The sequence below is a fragment of the Podospora pseudopauciseta genome, assembly GCF_035222475.1.
Source record: "Podospora pseudopauciseta strain CBS 411.78 chromosome 5 map unlocalized CBS411.78m_5.2, whole genome shotgun sequence".
Lineage (NCBI taxonomy): Eukaryota > Fungi > Ascomycota > Sordariomycetes > Sordariales > Podosporaceae > Podospora > Podospora pseudopauciseta.
Genome location: NW_026946666.1, coordinates 2616982 through 2638307, shown reverse-complemented (window position 1 = coordinate 2638307; position 21326 = coordinate 2616982). Strand labels below are relative to the sequence as shown.

The window sequence follows — 21326 nt, the reverse complement described above, 5'->3', positions numbered from 1 at the left end:
ATTTTTTTTTATTATAACTTTTTATTTTACTATATTAACCCTCTTAACTATTAAAGTTAAATTTATTTTTTATAATTTTAATAATCTTACTTTTACTTTTATTAAATTTATAACCGCTTTTTCCTTTTAATATCTCTCTAATCTATCGAAGCTAATTCTTTTTTATTAAACGATTTTTTATAATAGTATATTCTTTTCGATTAGTATAATAAAATTAAACTTATATACTAAATAAAAAATATTATACCTATAAATACCTCGTATCGTAATTTTATTAATAAATAATATATAAAGGAATTATTATTTTTAATTTTTTCCCGTTCCGTCCGTTATTTTTATTAATATTAATATAATTAAAATATAATTAGACTTTATTACTTTATTTACTTTTACATTATAAGGTAAAATTATTATCCGAAAAACTTTTAACCTCTTTAAAATCTTTATAACTTCTTTTTTAAATTTCGATCCGCCGTTTATTATTACGATTAAAGGATAACCCTATTTAAAAATAATATTGTATAAAATAAAATTCTTAATTTTAGAAAGTTTACTTAAGTTTAAGACTTTTGCTTTTAAATACTTAATTAAATTATTCTTTATTTTTAAAAGGTAAGTCTTTTCTCCGGAAATTATTAATAAGAATTAAACGTTTAAATATTACTTTATAAATAGGGTAGCTAAAGGTTTAATATATAAATATTAATCCTCTTAATATTTCGGACTTTATTATTAATATTATTTATATATTTTAATTTAAGCTTCGACGTTAATATATATACCTTTTTAATAATAGTTTTTTATTACTTAAACGTAAGTAACTTCTTATCCTTTATAACTTATTTCGTTATAATATATATTAAAGACTTTTTTTCGCTCGATTAAAGGGTTAATAATTTTTCTAAAGGGAAAGCTTCCTTTATTTAACTTAAAAAATAAAACTTTATTTTTAAAAATTATTTTTAAAATATTATTTTTAATAGTCTAAACGTTAAACCTTATCCTAGCCTTTAGCTCCGTATTAATCGCGAGAAACTCGGCGATAATATAGGAGTAAAGAGACTATAGTTTATTTAAATAAGGGCCTTACCTAATAATTTCCTTTTTCTTTTTTTTAATATTTACCCGTTAAATACTTACTTTTTAAATATCGTTTTTCTAGATTCTTACGTTAATTTTATTATTAATATTTAATTTTAATTCCTTTTCTTTTAAATTAAAGGGGCTAAATAACTTTCTCGATAATACGTTTACTATAAAATTTTTACTCCTAGGAATATAAATAATAATAAAGTTAAAGAGTTTAATCTATTTTAATTATTTTATAATTAAAGTGCTAGGAACGTTATTAACTACCCCCTAAATTTAATAAATTACTATTTAAATATCCGTTTCTACCGTAAAATATACCCTAAAAAATACCTTTTAAATCTCCTTAAAGTATATAATAGTCCTTTTAACTCTCTCTTAGTAGTATTATACCTTTATTTAGCCGGGCTTTAAATACTACTTTTAAACCGATAAAGGTACTATTTTCCATTAAATCCTACTTATTTAATTACCGCTCTTTACCCTATTAAATTTATATTAAAAATAATAAAAATTCTATTAAAATAATTATTATTAAACGTTAAAAAAGCTAAATCTAGTATTTTTATAATTAAAAAAATAAGTTATTTTATTATATTTTATTAAACTTCCATTTATTTTTATTTTATATTTTTCTTTATTAAAAAATATAATAGGATTACGATTAAATTAAAAAGTAATACCTATAATTAATAGTAGCCGGTAATCTTTAAAAAAGCGCGAATATCCTTTAGATTATAGTAAATTCGCTATTTCCTTATTTTTATTATTTTTATTTAATTAGAAAGGTATTTATCCGGTATATAGAAATAATTAAAAATAATAGTTTTTTATTTATATTAAAGGAACTTTACAGTTATAATAGTACTTCCTATAAACTTATAGTTAAGTAAAACTATATTAATATTTTTTAAATACTCTAGGACCTACTTCCTAACTCTTAACCTCTCTTTTTTACTATTATAGTCCTACTTTAACCCTTTTACTATAATATTATTTAAATATAACCGATATACCTATAAAATAAGATTTTAAAAGACTTTAGTTATAGTTCTTTAAAATTAAGTTACCGAATTAATAGCTTTTTAAAGTAAAATATATATTTTAAATAGGCTAATAAAAATCGCGAAAGTAATAAAGTTTTAACTTATTAAAATTAATTTAACTTAATTATATTTAAAAAAGAAGTCGAGTAAAAAAATAATAAAGTACTTTTTAAAATTTACGCTAAATTCTTTAATATTTAAAGGAATAAAGGTATTTTATTATATAATTTTATTATATTTTTAAATATCGTTAATTAAATAAAAACTACTATTTTTTTTTTTTAGGAACTAATTATTATAATAAAGACTATACGCTTCTTTAATAATATTTTTTTAAATTTATTCCTTAAAGAGTTCGATAACTCTTTTTATAAATAATTTTAAGATTAAAATAGATTTACTTTATTATGTATTATAAGGGATAGTTTTAATATATTAAGTAAGGAAACCCTTTTTAAGGATCTATCTATATTCGATAAAATTCTAAATTAAAGTAATTTCTTTTATAAATAAAATTACTATAAATATCTTAATTTCTTAATTTATTAAAATATTAATAATTTATTTAATTAAATCGGTTAATTATTTTAAAGTAAAGCGTAATCCTTTAATTACTTTAAAAAAATTAAAAACTATAATATTATTAAATTCTAAACCGTATTATAGGGATTCCTTAATTACCGTTTATTTCTTTACTTTTTAATTCGGATTTCTTTCGGGAATATTACTATTTAACCTAACGTTATTAATTAATTTAATTTTTTTATTTATCTTTTTATATATTATTATAATAATAATAATTTTTATAAGCGTTAATTAAATTTATTTAAAAATAATAATTAAATTAATTTTAATATTAATTTTTTTTTAGAAGGGGGTAAAGGTAAAGGCAGGTAACGTTTATATAATTATATAGCGAAGAAGCTATGTTAATTTAATTAAATAAAGAATTAATTAAATATCTTTAAATATATAAATATAATATTAAACTTAAATAGGGTTATTATATTAATCGTTTAATTAAACGGTAATAATATTTTTAATAATAGTAGCGACGGTAATATTAATAATATTAAGTATAAACCTATTATAAAGGTCGGTAATAATAGTCGTTTTTTTTTAAAGATTTTATTTAAAATTAGAATTTTTATTATAATTTTTATTTTTTTAAATTAAAATAAAGACTTTTCCTTTTAATATTCTTTTTTTCCCTCCTTTTAATTATTAATATTCTTTCCTCCTTTACTCCTAATATTCCTTTTTTCTTTATTTTTATAAGAAATAATATTAAACGCTAAATAATAATTTAATAATAATAAATTTAATTTTTTTAAAATAAAATTAAATAAAGAACGCTTAGCTCCCTTATTTAATCCTTTAATTACTTTATTCCTTTCTTCTAGCTTCTCCGTTACTTACTTAAAGATAAATACTTTATTATTAACTAATTCTTTAAATATTTATAAAAGTTAGTTAATAGGAAAAGTATTACCTCGATCCCTACCGTTATATTTTACCTTTATTTTATTAATTACTTTTTTCTTTACTATATAAACCTTAATTAACTTTCCTTTATATAATATATTCGCGCTAATTTCATAGCCCTTTATAAAATTAAAAGTAAAGTTTATATTTATAAAAAACGGGATCCTTAATAATAGGTTATAAAAACCTAAAGCTTTAATATTATTAATAATAAAAAAATAATATAAAATTAAAATCCTAATTAATATTATTAAAGTTTAAATTTTACTTATAAACGTAATTAAATCTTTATAAAGGCCTTTAAATTATAAATTAATTAATATTATCGGTAAATAAAACTTTTTAGCTATAGCCTTACTAATTAAATTATATTCGGAACTTATATTTAATATTACTAATACCTTTTTTAAAGTTAATAAAATAAAATTATAGTATAATAATAAAACGTTATAAATATAAATAACGGCTCCTAGGAAAATTCGTTTATTACTAGAAAGCTAATTAATAAACGTAAATAATAAAGTCCGTAATCGCTCTTTTAAATTATTATTTTATTATATTTTACCTTTAATAATTCTCTCTTAAATATTTCCTTTAACTATACTATATTTACTATTCGTTATAATACTATATAAAGTAAAAACTATTTTCCTTTAATTAAATAAAGGAATTTCGTTATATTTAATTATTTAAAAATTCGTCCGGACGGTTAACGGTAAAGCCTTCTCCTTTTATAAAACTTCTTTTTTTCTATCTAAGATACTCCTAAAAAATTTATGCTACTCGATTATCTTAATATCCTTAATTATACTCTTTATATTATTTATTAACCGGTAAATAAATATAAGTAAAACTTTATAATACTTTTTTAAAATAAATTTAATTTAACCGTAAATATACTTTTTAATTTTTTTAATAATATAATTTCTAAAGTCCTTTACTTTACTATTAAGTAACCTTAAACTATTCCGGACTCTATCCCTTTAATCGGACGAAACTTCCTTTTTAATTACCTTCGGCTTTTCCTGCGCGAGGGTAAATATTATTTTCGGATTTTTAACTAAAGTTAGGTTATCCGTATTCTTTTTTACTATATCTTTAATTTTTATTCTTTTTGTTCTTTACGCGTTTACTTTTATTTTTACTTTTTAATTATAAACGATTATTAGGATTTTATCGGAGCGCTTTAAAATACTTTTAAGTAATTACTTTTTTTTTTTAAATAATATTATAAAATATTTTTAATAATATAATTATTAACCGAGTTCTCGTTAAATAGTTTATAAGGTTTAAAATACTTATAAATTCTATTTAACTTAATATTTATAGCCTTAATTATTTAAATAACTATCTATTCCTTCCCTTTAATTAAAGAGATTTTAGGTTTATATTTTTTACCCTTACGAGCTTCTTAATATTTAACTTATTTCGTATAAGCTTTATAGGCCCTATTTAATTTTAGTTTTAACGAAATTACTACGTAAATTAAATCGCTAACCTTCCCTTTACGTTATACTTTTTTTATATCCTTTTAATTAAATTATATTTTTTACTATCCGGCTACTCCTTCTTACCGATATATACTTTACCTTCTTTAATATAATATAGTCCCTATACTTTATTATATTCCTTCTTTAAATACTCCGTCGACTTAACGTAATAATTAAACTTATTATATTAAAAATACCTTTTTAATAACGAAGGACTATCGCGGTATTACCCTCTTAATTTTCCGAATTAAATCTTAATATTAACTATAGAAAAGGTATTAAAGAACGAATTTATTTCCTTATTAGGGCTAGTACCGAAATCCGGAAAATAGGGTACTTAGTCTTTTAAATATTAAATATAAGTTTTTATTACTTTAGACTTACTATTTTTTAATATAGAAAAGCTATTATAAATATTTACCTTTAAATACTATAGTACTATTTCTTTATTTACTATAACGTTAACCGCTATATATTAATCGAGTACCTCCGCCGCTTAATTAAAAATAATAAAGAAAAGTATAATAATTAATTTATTTTCCTTATAGATTTTTCTTCCTACGTTATATCTATCTTCGATTACGTTATTAATTTAGTCGTTTTAGGTAATAAAATTTATAGATCTTAAGCGACGTTCGAATCCTCTTTAGTTAATAAAAATTATTTTTATAAATTTAAAAAATTTTATTTAAAAGCGGTTAATAACTTTAGCTTTTACTATTTCTTTTTCCCTAGTCGGTATTTAAGAAAGTAACTTAAAGTAATTAAAAATAACTTTTTTTAACTCGCTTATTCTTTCGGGAATAACTTTAGCGTAAAAGTTATTTAATTCCCTATAAATATCTTTATTTTACCGGAGATTATATATTTTAAAGAGGCGTTTAAAGTAAATAATTAAAATAAGTTAAGTATTAATAGGTATTTTTAAAACGTTTTAGATATTCTATAAAATATTTATTTTTAAAGTTACTTTTAAAACCGATTTTCTTTAAATTAAAGAATTTATATTAAAAAAAATATATAAGTATTATAAAATAAAAGGTCGGCCGATTAAACGTAAAGGACCCCTAAAAATAATGGTAATCGGGGTAAGCTCCTATAGGATAAGGATATCCGGGTTACTAAAATTAATATACGAATTTAAAAAAAGGAACGGGATATTTAATATACCGAATAAAAGTCGTTATATAATTCCTAATAATAAAATTTAGGTTAATACGAAGTTTATTTAATATATTAAAAGTATTAAAATCTATAATTAGGCTACCTTAATTAAAAAGAAGGTAAAGGGTTTTAATATCTTTATAATAAGTATAGTTCGTAATTAAGGAAAGGACGAATAATAATAATTCCGAAGACTTAACTATTAAACTAACCGTTTTTATTATAGAACGAACTATAAAAATTTAATATATTTAATTATTATCGGGGAAGCTAATTAAGGCGATAGGTAGGATATTATTAAATATATCGATAATTAATAATTATTATTATATTTATATTAATAATATAATTTTTTCCTTATATATATTATTAGAAATAAAAAAACGGTTATTTTTTATAACTTTAATAAATAAAAATAAGTTACCTTTACTTAAATTAAAAAGAAAGTATCTTTCTTTCTTTAGTTTTAAATCCCTATTATCCTAAATTAGGTTAATCCGGAAACTCCTTTAATTATTTATTACTACTAAATAATATACTAAAAGAATTCCTTTTAATTAATAATAAGAAAGAATTTTAATAGTTATTACCGAAATAAAATCTATTAATAAATTAATTTTAATTAGTATTTTTAATTTACTTTTAAGTTTTACCCGGACTATATACTTAACTTTCTATACGTAAATAAAAAGTTTGCTATTTAACCTATAATAAAAAATATATATTTAATTAAACGGATAATAATTATTTTTATCGAACCTTGCGGAGTTTAAAAAAGTTATCGGTACTTATTATCGTTTATAGCTTTGCATTTCCTTTAATACCTAGGACTTTTAAGTTTAGTTTAGACCCTAAGCTTTACTTAACCCGGGCACGACCTCTATTTAAAATAGTAAAAAAATATATAAATTAATTATAATACTATAAATATACCTTTAACAGGGTATATAAATAAACGTATTTACGTAATAATAGCTCGCTCGCAGGCCGCACTTTACGTAGGACAAAGAAAAAACTCTATAGGCTCGCAGACTATATAATAAGCACCTAATCGGCTTAATTAGAGGGCCAGAATTGCCTCTAAGCGTGTAAGGCATAAAAATATAAAGAAATAAAAGTCGATGTTTTATCTAAAATAGAATATCCGAAGCAGACCGCTTATATATATAACCCCTAAACCTCCGAATCCTCCGAGAGCCCCACTTCCTTACACAAACCCTTAGGCCTATAGCCGCACCCCAAACTACTGCTCTTCTTTCCGACTTTTCTTTCCTAAATCCCTCTTTAGGCCTTAATTAACTTCCGGACTTTCCTTTAGATTTTAATATTACCGGTCCTTTTTTCCTAACCGCATTAGATGCCGCTAATAGTGCGTTTTCTATTCCTTAAGGTACCTAAAGTATATAGTATTATTTATATCTCGCTTTTTTTATACCTTTTAACTTTATAGTATAGTATATAGTACGTCGGTTACTATATTAAAGGCGCGCATTCGACTTCCGTTAAAGTTCTTTTAAGTTTAAAAAGACTTAATAAGTCTTTTTAAACTTAAATATATTTTTAGTTTCCTATAGTAATACGTTTTTAACTTTCTTTTGCGACGGTAAAAGCGTATAGTATTAGTTAAGCTTAGATTCTTTTATACTTACTAACCTTATAGTATAATATATGGTATATTAATTATTATACCGAAGATATAAGTTTAATTCCTATTAAGGTTTTCTTAACTCCGTTTTATAGTTATTTAATTATAAGCCGAAGTTAAATTTTTTGATTTATTTATATTTTAATCGGTCTAAATATCGTTAATAGAATTCTTTTTATTTATTTAGGTAATTAAAGTATATTTATAGTTTCTATAAGTTATTTATAATTAAATATTTTAAATAATTAATTAAATATTTTAATTAACTTTTATTAAATTATAAATTTAGTATTTTTTTATATTATATTTCTCTTTTTTATCCTCCGCTATTATTTATATATTAGCTTTATTTATATATAGTACGGATTCTAAAAGTAAAATATAAAAAGTATATAACTATAGATATATCGTACTAGGTAATTCCAATTCGAATACTATTTTTAATATTTTTTTTAACCTTAAATAGTTTTACTTTCCTATAATTTAGCTTTTTATTAAGTCTTTTAGTACGTAAATTACGTATAGAAAAAAATACTATATTTTCCCCTTTAAAGTAAAGTCCTTCGAGTCTTTTAATATTATAGTATTTTCGTATCCTTTCTTTTATAAACTTTAGTTTTTATTTAAATTTATTATAAAATATATATATTTTATTTACTTTAACCCTAGCTTTAAGTACCTTAACTGTAAGTCCTTACTATAAATCTATCTTGTAACCGAAATTCGCGAAAAACGGTATAGCTTTAATCGTTTTATTCGAAATTAATATAATTTTATAAATATTATTTTATAATTTAATTAAATTATTTTATTTAACCGTTTATTTAAAGGTAATAGGCCGAAAACGCCTTACTTATTATCCTTAACTTTATTATTAATGTTTTTTAAAACTTCGATATAAATTTAATATCGCGGTCCGTAATAAACTTTTTTAATTATATATATATTAATATAATATACTATAATATTATATTTATTAAATATTTTATTAACTAAGTTTCTTTATAAAGTAAAAAGTATACTTATTTAGTAAGCTTATCGACTACCGTTAATATATTATTATACTTAACGTCAGTTACCGTATTTTTAAACTTTAGTAATTTAATAATAAAGTCTATTATAATTAAATTTTATAGCTATTTTATTACCGGTAATAGCTTTAGAAATCCGTAGGGCTTATACCTTATAACCCTTATTTTCTTGTACGTATAGTATAATTAAATAATTTCTTTAACGTCGTTTTTAATTTTTAATTAATTAAAGTATTATTTAATTTTTTCTATAGTCTTAATAATACCTATATATCTTCCGAATTTTAATACGTAAATCTTTATTATTAATATTATTTTATTACCTAGCCTTACGTATATTCGATTTTTATACTATAGTCTTCCCTAACTATTTTTTTAAATACTTTACGGCTTTAGCTTTTCTTATTAGTATTACTCTATAATATCGTTACTTAATTTCTTTTAATATTTATTAAAAATAAATTTTTTATAATATATTATATAATACTTTATTTATAATTATAATAAATATTTAAAAGTACTATTTAACGTTTCTTAAAATAATAATAATAATTCTTTAGGTATATGTTTATAGTAATCGGCTCGCCGGCTAAATACGTTTACCCTAATATTCTTTAAACCTTTTTTATAATTAATTTAGAAATTAAATTTTAAAAGAAACTTTAATTATTATATTTACCGTACGTTAAAGACCTTTATAGTAATAAAATACTATAGATTTTTATAATTTATATAAATCTATATTTTATATTTAATACCGCTAAAGTATAACCTTTACTCTTCGAACGCTTCGATATTAGTAAATAGCTTTTTATCGTAAATTAAATAGTTTTAATATACTTCTTTAAGCTTTTTCGAAAAGAAGGCTATTAAGTATAGCTTACCGTCGTTATCTCGCTATCCTAATTATTTACTAATTATATAGTTTAATATATTTACCTTAATCTTAAATAATTAATTAAAGTTTAATAATTTAAATACCGGGTCCTTTAAAATAGCCTCTTTTAGCTTCTAAAAAGTTTATTTTTCTTCCTACCTTTACCGGAACTCTATATCCTTTTTAATTAAGTAATTAAGTAACTTCGTAATATTTATATAGCTTCGGATAAATATTTAATAGAAATTTATAAACCTTAAAATTTTTTTAATATATATTTATAATTATAATATAAATTAATCCTTAATTATTATAATTTTTCCCGGTTTTATACAAACCTTACTTAATAATATTAAATATTTTAAATATACTATTTTCTATATATAGAACTCGCTTTTTTCTTTATTAATAAAAAGTCCGGCTCCGTATTGTACGTCGAGTATCTTTCGTATATACCGCTTATACTTCTTTAAAGTATATAAGTAAATAAAAACGTTATCGAAATAATATATTATTATTTTATCGAGATATTTCTATATTATATAGTTAATAAAAGATTAAAACGTCGCGGGTATATTAATTAACTTAAATAATATTATAAAATATTCGAAATAACTATAGGGTATACGAAACCCTATTTTTTATTTATCTTTTTCTTTAATCTATATATATATATATCCAATAAGTATATTTAAGTATATAAAATATTATACCCCTATTTATTAATTCCGTAACTTAAATATTAACGGTAATAAATAATTATTTTTTATTATTTTATTATTTAATTAATAATAATCTATATATAGTTATAAGTTACCGTCTTTTTTCGGTATAAAAAATACGGAGTATCCTATTAATAATATAAATTCCCTAATATATTTTTTTTTTAGATTTTCGTTTAAATATTTCCGTAGCTCCTTACTTTATTTATTATTAATATAATAGACTTTAAATAGCCGTAGCTTAGCTTTTTCTTTTAATTTAATTTTATAGTTTTACGGTCCTCGCTCTAAAAGCCCTTCTAAATACTTAGCCGTAAAGGCTAGGTATCCTTAATATTTTACCGGTATTACCTTTTTCTCGCTTTTCTCTATATTATTATAGTAAATATATTTATAAACCTCCGATATTTCTACTAACGTCGTTAATTTTTTTTTTTCGATTTTATTACTTATATTAATAGAATATATTATGACTTTTTATATTTTTTATAGTAATACTGTAAAAAGTATTTATTTTATATTTTATTCTATATATATTTTTAATCTTTTATTATTAATTAAATATTTTAAGGCTTTTTTAATCGTAAATAAATACTATCTTTGTAATCGATATCTAGGTTATAGTCTTTATATTATAGTTACCTTAGGATTATATCTTTCGAGGGTTATATATTTATAATATCGAATATAATTAATATTATTTTTCCTTCGACTATAATATTTAAAGGTAGTATTTCCCTATAGACCTTTTACGTAGAAAATAGTCTTTATATAACGATTTATTTTTTCTTTTTCTTTTATAATATACGGACCTAATATACGAACTATAGCGAAATTAAATTTATTTTTATATTACTATTTACTAATACTATTACTTAAAGATCTTTTTATTATATAGTAATTTAAAGGTATGTATCTTTTTTATTTTTTTCTTATATAATAACGACTTTATTAACGAACGCTAGATTATTATTTTATATCTTCGTTTTACGCCGATACTTTCGAAAATACCGTTTATAGTCCGTTAGAGGTTAACGGCCTCTATAAAGGGCCGTAAGTCGTTTCCTAAGTGGTTATATTATTTAAAAACGTTTTTTTATTCCGGATTATTTAGTAATATAAAGTTTTTTAATTATATTTACCTAATTTCTTTTTATTTTCCGTCTTTAATATTTTTTTATATCGATATTTAATAGCGGTTCTTTTATTTAATTTTAAACGTTTTAGCTTAATAATATTATTTAACCTTTTCCCGTAAATATATAACGTAATTTAGGCTTAAGTACTATCTTGATACTACTTTCTTTTATAAATATATATTATTATTTATATTTTAACCGTTTACGTATTCGATATAATATTTTATATACTTTAATATACTTTATATAACCTAAAGGCTATCCTTTAATTTAATTAAGTCCTAAACCTTTTATAAAATATAGTTATTTAGGTCTTCCTATTAGGCCTGTTTTTATCGCGCTATAGTCCTTTTAACTAGCTATAGCTTACTTTCCTTACTTATTTTATATATTAGTTAATAGCCGTATAATAATTTACTTTAGTAATACTCTATATATCTATATATAATATATTAAAACTGTTAACGTGTGGGTACTACTAAGTGCCCTACTTACTGCCCTACAGATTAATATTACAGCGGGCAGTCCTGCTGTAAGCAGTAAGGGAACCTCTTAGCTACTATGTCCCAAGGCCCAGTCAATAGATGCCAGAACCTTCTAAAGTGGCTACAAGCTTACGTAGTAAGTTGCCACAATAGTGTGATTTATAGGGCACCTTTGCTACCGAAGGTTCTATAGATTTCCGTGGGACTACACTAGACCCACCTAAGCCTACTAAATACCCTAAATAGTATAGGGGCTTCCGGGGCCTACAAGACCCACAGTAGGCCTACGAAGGCCTATATATAGACCTCTCCTCTCTCCTGTAGAATAGTTCTCTTCTTTCTCTCCTTAAGGGACAAAGTTTAAGGTTACGGCCTAAGGCTAATAGGCCAAGGCTAAAGGCAATAAAAGCTATTTTATTTCTTATACCTTACTGTATTACAGTGCTTTACCTTCCTTCGGCACTGCCGTCGTATCCTCCCGCTTCCGTTTGCGCACTGCTGTATTTTTACAGCAACCCTATATAGGCTCTATATTATAGGCCTATCAGGACTTCGCAGCTAACATAATTAATAAATATTATTAAAATATTAAGCCTAAAGTATTAATTAAATAATAAAGGTATTATCGATAATATATTTAATAAAATATTAAAAAAGTAAAAGACAGAAGATAAGGGAAGGTTAAGCGGAAATAGTTAAAAAATTCTATATTACTAAATAACCCAGAAGAGAAAAATGCTTTTAAATAATATAACCGCTTAAAAAACGATTTATGGCGTTTCGCGGGGACCGATAACCTATAACGGACTATAAACGGTATTTTCAAAAGTATTAGCGTAAAGCGAAAGTATAGAGTAATGACCCGATATTTATTAGCGAAGTCGCTATAGTATAAAGAGAAAGTAAGAAAAAAAATATCTTTGGGTTATAGCGTATTAAAGAAAATACTTAAGCGATAATATTAATAAATAAAGGTACGGAAATAAACTTAATTTTGTTATAATTTATATACTAGACTAAAATAGTATAAAAGAAAAAGAGGAATAGATCGTTATATAAGGACTATTTCCGACGTAAAAGGTTTATAGAGAAATACTATTTTTAAATATTATAATTAAAGGAAAAACAATATTAATTATATTTAATATTATAAATATAGGACCATCGAAGGATATAATCCTAAAATAATTATAATATAAAGATTATAACCTAAATATCGATTAAAGGAACAGTAATTATTTATAATTAAAAAAGCTTTAAAAATATTTAATTAATAATAGAAAATTAAAAATATACACGAAGTAAGATATAAAATACGTACCTTTTATAGTACTACCGTAAAGAATATAAGAAATAATAATATATTTTATCGATATAGGTAGTAAAATTAAAGAAGTAAGGTTAACGATATTAATAAAGATATCGGAGGTTAATAAGTACGCCTATTATAATAGCGTAAAGAAAGGTAAAAAAAAAGTAGTACCGGTAAAATATCGAGGATATCTAACCTTTACGGCTAAATATTTAAAGGGACTTTTAGAGCGAAGACTGTAGAATAATAAAATTAAAAAAAAAAAAAAAACTAAATTATAAATATTTAAAGTCTATTATTTTAACGATAAGTAAGGTAGGTAACTACGGAAGTATTTAAATAAAAATTTAAAAAAAAATATATTAAGAAATCTATATCGCTAGTAAAATATTTTCTATTCTTCGTATTAAAAAAAATAGTCATTTATAATTATATATAAATTACCTTTAATTAAATAATAAAACGGTAAAACATAATCACCTATTACTATTAATATTTAGGTTATAAAGTTAATTAGTAAAGGTATAGTACTTTATACGCTTAAATATACTTATCGGATATATTTATATATAAATTAAAAAAGGGAATAAATAAAAAATAGCGTTTCGTATATCCTATATTTATTTTAAGTATCTTATAATACTATTTTAATTAACTAATACGCTCGCTATATTTTAATCTTTTATTTACTATACAATCCGAAAGTACCTCGATAAAATAGTAATATACTATTTTAATAATATTTTTATTTATTTAGGTATTTTAAAGGAATATAAACGATATATACGAGAGATACTCGACGCACTATACGGAGCTGGAGTTTTAGTTAATAAAGAAAAGAGCGAGTTTTATATATAATAATAATATATTTAGGATATTTAATATCGTTAGGTAAGGTTCGTATAGACCTAAGGAAAATTACGGTAATTAAAAACTAGCTTATACCGTAATTATAAATATATATTAAAGAATTTTTAAAGTTTATAAACTTTTATTAAATATTTAACCGGGGCTATATAAATATTTTAAAGCTATTTAATAATTTAATTTAAAAGGATATAAAGCTTTAGTAAAAATAGAAAGAAAAGTAGGCCTTTTAGGAGTTAAAAGAGGTTATTTTAAAAGACTTAATATTTAAATTAATAAAGTTTAATTAACTATTCGAAGTCGAGGCGGATATATTAGACTATATAATCGGTAAATAATTAGGATAGCGAAACGACGACGGAAAGCTATATTTAATAACCTTTCTTTCGAAAAAACTAAAGGAAATATATAAAAAGTATTTAATCTATAATAAGGAGCAACTGACTATTATCGAAGCGTTTAACGAATAAAAACTATATTTTTACGATATTAAATATAAAATATAGGTTTATATAGATTATAAAAATCTATAATATTTTATTATTATAAAGGTCTTTAACGTATAGTAAGTATAATAATTAAAGTTCTTTTCAGAATTTATTTTTTAAATTAATTATAAAAAAGGTTTAAAATACGCTAAAGTAAACGTATTTAGCCGGTAAACCGATTACTATAAAAATATATTTAAAGAATTACTATTATTATTTAAGGAAACGCTAAATAATATTGTCAAGTATTTATTATAGTTATAAATAAAGTTTTATATAGTATATTATAGGAAAGATACTTTAAGTAAATATTAAAAGAAATTAAATAATAATATTATAAAGTAATATTAATAAAAGAATTAAGCTATAAAATATTTAAAAAGATATTTAAAAAAGACTATAATATAAAAATTAAATATATATAAAACTAAATAATAGGACGATATTAATAATAAATATTTATAGATCGAAGTTCGAAAAATATATAGGTATTACTAAAACTATAAAAAAAAATTAAATAATATTTTAAATAGCGAAGGATTAGGAACGACGTTCAGGAAGCTATTTAATTATACTATACGTATAAGATAATAAAGGTTATAGAATATAAACCTTATAAATTTCTAAAACTATTATTAGTAATAGAATAATTATAAAGTTTAATTATAATAAACTTTATTATTAAATTATTAAAGTTAAAAAATATAGTAACCGGCGTTAAATAGAATAATATATTAACGGTAATCGATAAATTTACGAAATTAATATACTTTTTACTTTATAACTTTATAAAGAAATTTAATTAGTAAAATAATTAATAAATATAATACTATAATATATTATATTAATATATATATAATTAAAGAAGTTTATTACGAACTTCGATACTAAAGTTATATTAAAATTCTAAAAAGCGTTAATAACGAGGCTTAAAATAATAAATAAAGTATTTTCGGCCATTTACTTTTAAACGGATAGTAAAACGAAACGGTTTATTTAAATTATAAAATAACATTTATAAAATTATATTAATTTCGAATAAAATAAATAAATTAAACTATTATTAACGGTATAATTAGTATATAATATATTGCTAATAGGGATAATTAAAGTCATACCGTTCTTCGTAAACTTTAAATATAAAGTAGATTTAAAGTAAGGATTAAACCTAAAGGTATTTAAGGCTAGGGTTAGAGTAAATAAATTATATATACTTTACGGTAAACTTAAATAAAAATTAAAGTTTATAAAGGAAAAAATATGAAAATATTATAATATTAAAAGGCTCGAAGGACCTTACCTTAAAGAGAGGGCTATAGTATTCCTTTCTATACGTAATTTATATACTAAAAAACCTAATAAAAAGCTAGACTATAGAAAAGTAAGCCTATTTAAAGTTAGAAGGAAAATATCGGAAACGGTATTCGAATTAAAGCTACTTAATATAATACATTTATAATTATATACCTTTTATATTTTACCTTTAAAACCTATATTATACGTAAATAAAATTAATATATGGGCCGTAGCGGAGGATAAAGAAAAGAAATATAATATAGAAAAAATATTAAATTCCCGGTTTAATAAAGGTTAATTAAAATATTTAATTAATTAATAAAGGTATCTAGCTATAAATAATTCGTAAAAACTAAAAGTAAATCTAAATTACTTAAATAAATAAAAAAAATTCTACCGTTAATATCTAAACTAGCTAAAACCTAAATAATAAAAAAAACTAACATTTAAACTTATAACCGTATTTATAAATTTAAATATAAAACCTTAATTAAAATCGAACTTATATCTTCGACGTAATAATTAACGTATTATATGTTATACTATAAAGTTAATAAATATAAGGAAATCAAGGCGTAATTAGCACTATACGCTTTTACTATTATAAGAAAAAAACCGAAAACGTATTACCGTAAAAATTGAAAAATAAATTTAAGCTTAAAAAGATTTATTAGGTCTTTTTAAACTTAAAAGAACCTCGGTAGGAGTTGAATCCGCGCTTTCGATATAATAGGCGATATACTATATACTATACTATAAAGTTAAAAAATATAAAGAAAATAAAATATAAATAGTATTATACATTTTAACTACTTTAGGAAATAAAAGGCGCGCCGTAAATAGTATTTAACGTAATTAGAAAGGAATAACTAACTATATTATAGTCGAAGGAAAGATCGGAAGGCTAATTAAAGCCTAAAAAAGGTCTAGAACGTAAAGAAACTATAGAACAGTATCTTAGGCGGCGTCCGGCTACATAAAAGTACCCGGCAAAGAATTAAAAGGCGCTATAGCGGCAGACTACGCTACCTAGGCATCTTCCTTCTAAATACCCCGCGCGAAAAGACGCTTCTCGTAAGTATAGAGGAAATAACGTATTCGTTTTATCCAAATAAACTTAATAATTAATTATAAAAGCTAATCTTTAAGTTTTTACTCTTTACGTTTAAGTCTATCTTACTTTTCTATTATTCGGGTTACTATAAAATAACTAATTATAATATAAGAAAAAAAGAAAAATATATTTACGGGCGAAGCTAATATTAAATTTATCGTATATAGTTTTACGGCGTACGTATTTAGCGTACCGTAAAGATTCGGAGGCTATAATATAAAGAGTTCCGGCGACAAAATAAATAGAATATAGTATTATAGTAAAATAATAACTGTAAATTCGGGAAGTAAAGGCTAAAGACTATTTAATTTTTAGAATAACGTTTTTATACGCGATTAAATATAATAAAAGTAAGGAGAAATAAGGAGGAAAAACCTATAATATCGTTAATAGTAAAAGAAAATTAGGCTATAGGAGCTTCGGCCTATAGAAGAAATATTATATTACGGTTCTAAAAAATAGTAGGGCCATGAAGGACCAATTAAGACTACACCGCACGATCGAGCAATGCTTACGGTCTAAGTAGGCAACGGACTAATAAAATAGAAACCGGGAACTGCGGTGGGGCTTACGGTCTACAGTCCAGCATCGGCTAATTAAAAGCGGACCGAGGACTGTCTATAAATTCATAGTCTATAGTCTACTAATTTATATATACGGAGGAACTAGCTAGTATAGATAAATAGTTCCGTAATATATAATATAAGTTATAATCGTTAATATTAAACTAGTATAATTAAAATAAGTTATTATTATATATTATTTAGCTATACCGAACTAAGATTATTTAGAAGTGCCTTTAACCAGTATCTTTTTTAGAGGTTCTGGATAGGGGTTCGTCATAGCTGGTCATTCTCCTATATAACGTACCTAAAGTCAGTAAAATATTTACAACTAAGTATATTATTATAGAGCTAAGTAGACTACTCTTACTAATCACGTACGGTAATATTTATACTATAGCAAAGGAAGTAGAAAAGTTATTAAAGTCTTTTTATAAATTAATGTAGAGGTAAAGATATATATTACTTTTAAAAGAAGCTGATATTTCCCTAACGAAGCAAGAAAAAGGAAATATTTACTAAAATAGCTTAGTTTTAGGTACGTAATAAAGAAAAAGGTTTATATAAAGATTTTTTCTAATTCTATTCCTACTTATCTACCTAGTCTTTTTACGTATCCTAGAGTCCTATTCTAGCGTTATTATCTTTACAATTACTAAAGTTAGCCAATTTAATAAAGCATTTTGATTACATATATATATTAGCTTCTACTATCAAAAGCTTAACCATAAGTTAACTAAACGGATCTAGTAAAAAGACGTAACTTATTTTAAAGATAACGGAATAAATATAAATATTAAGGAAGATAAGATCGAGCGCTTTATTAACCGACTCTAGGAACGTAGCTAAAGCATGTTATTAAGACTATAGAACGGGCGGTAAATAAAAAATATATTCTAAATAACTATAGTACTAGCTAACTAGGATTTTTACGAAGGCAGTCGCAGTACTAAACTCGAGCGACCGCTTCTCAAAGCCTTACATTTTATTCGCGTTGCGCAAACGTCGGCCCGCTTCGATAACTACATACGCGACATTTATAGCTTCGAAGACGAAGACGACCCATATAGTATTTTTGCTGGGCGGGACGAGCTTTAACGGGATAAAAACATGGGCTTATTTCCAGATCCGGCGATTTTACGGGGAAGTCGCTTAGTCGGGAGAAACCCCTTATTAAGGTCGGATAACTTTAGTAAGCGATAGGTTCGACGGGGTAACTTTAACTACTTACTTACCGGCGATGAGGATGATAGCGAGGGTGATGATCTTGAGCGTATGGAATTGGAATTGAAGCTGGCAAGACTGAAGAAAAAGAAGGGCCTTGGGAAGGCGGGGACAACTAGACAAACGGTGGGCGAGGATGACGACGAAGCGTGGTAGAGAGAGTCACATTGGGTAATATCAATATTGATATAAGTACGCAAAAGCATGGGTCTTGTGGGACTGCTTCAGTAAGTGAGCAGTTTTGTTAGCTTGTATTTCTTGCTAAAAATCAGGTCAAATGGTGTCAAAGGTCTATTATGTTGAAACAGCCAACTTGATTACAGTGTATGACACCATTTACGCTACTGCCTTGAATAGGAACCTAACCTACCTATGCACTCATCGTTGAAGATCGGTAGCGGAAGTAGAAAACTTGATTCTCTGTCAGAATGGGAAAGAATATCAGTGCGACCTTGTTAGAGCAAGCAGGAATCAGTCCTTCACCGAACTGTGTGCATTCCAGGTTCTTATTGGCTGGTTGGAGGTCGGCTATCCAACAACCTGCTCCACATGGCCAACGTGCTTGGCACTGAGGCCTCAATCGTCTTACCTACTCTCTAATACTTCCCAATATCAATCCCGAACTGCCACTGTATCTGCCGAACTTTCCGATACAAGATAGTTTTGATTAAGGTCAGCAATCTCTCGGCAAATCCTGAGCCAAGGGAGGCAGATGTCCTCTCTCGAAAGCAAAGGAGCCTGTTGGATGGAGAGGCTGCATCCTCCCTGCAGTCCCATCAGTCAATATTCAGTGCTCCGGGCCATTCCTCGGATGCCCAAGATCAGCTGATCCATATCGAAAATCCGAAATATGCACCTCACAAAAGTCGACACTGTTCCAAGATCACCATCGACATGAGAAGTGAGCCAAAAGTTGACAAGTATCGTGATTATATCGGCTTCACCGAGGCTGATGTCGCCCTGGCTGTTGAGGATGGCTGTGATCTATTCGTTGCCTTTCAGAAAGGTGACTTTCTTGTGTCGATGGCCTCGGGTCCACAGAACCCCATGTGGGTAGAACGGACTTTCGGACCGCCAGCAAGAGTCAGTTTTCGCGAGCTGGAAACGAAGCAGTCAACCGAGAATGTTGTGTTCACCAACATATTGGGGGAGTTTGTGCTTTATACGGTTCCAGGTAAGAAACTACAAGCCACTAGAAGTATCCTCGCTAACGATTGCGCTTGGATGTCATTGGCAGGCCAAACCCCTCATAAGCTTTTTGGATCACAGCCACCACCCAATATTGTACCGAACTCCCAAGTCAGCTTCACTAGAGCTAGACGGTTTCTAGAAGATTGTGTCGCCAACCACGCTCAGTGTCGGGACTTTAACCTGAAGCACATGCCGACGCGTGTGTTGGAGGTTTACTCTGCTTCAGACACGGATACGCCAGACTCTCCTATGCCTTTTCGCGTTCGTCTCGTCAGCAACCCAGCCCCGAGGGCGTATGCCACCCTCAGCTACTGCTGGGGCGGAGACCAGCCTGGGAAGACGCTGAAACGGAGACTGGCCAGCTATTCACGCGACATACCACTTGATGCTTTGCCCCTGACCATTATCGATGTCTTGACGGTTACTCACGGTGTCGCTCTCGAATACCTCTGGGTTGACGCCCTTTGCATAATCCAAGACTCTAACGAGGACAAGATGGCAGAGATCTCCAACATGCACCGCACATACCGCGGATCCGTTCTCACCATCGCCGCTTGTGTCGCAGGTACGAGCCTTGACGGGTTTCTCCGGCCACGAATCCACGACCGCGGCTACGTTCTAAACGCCCGACTTGACTCCTCCAACAACAATAGCTCAGATGAAATACGACAAGTGATCGGCATCCCTGTCCGTTCGCGTCTTGATGAGACAATCCCACCTCTATATACCCGGGCCTGGACCTTTCAAGAAGGTCAACTATTTACCCGAGTTCTCGCCTACGGAAATAGAGGGATGGTATACTACTATCTCGAATCAAGACATTGCGATGGTGGGCACGAGCAGCCAATTTACGACACTTGGTTAACGAAGGATGCGATTGGTGCCGGCTTCAGATATCTTGATCACGGAAACCAGAGTCTGAGCAAGATAGTACATCCTTGTGCGTGGGGGTCGGTTCTCGAGGCGTATACATCGCGCCAGCTTACGGTTGGTGATGATAAGTTGTTGGTGGTTATGGCTATTGCTGAAGAGTACCGACGGACGAAGCCTGTGACGGAATACCTGACAGGGTTGTGGAGAGAAGACTTTCTGTTTTAG

At 25.5% G+C, this 21326-nt stretch overlaps 1 protein-coding gene across 1 annotated transcript; it reads left to right on the top strand.

The window, feature by feature from the left end:
• Positions 1-19931: 19931 nt before the first annotated feature.
• QC763_0087530 (uncharacterized protein) lies at positions 19932-21326 on the top strand (the record flags this gene model as incomplete). The annotated part of the gene is made up of 2 exons (XM_062906213.1): positions 19932-20211; positions 20275-21326. 2 exons carry the CDS (start codon positions 19932-19934, stop codon positions 21324-21326), a joined length of 1332 nt encoding a protein of 443 aa, XP_062764553.1.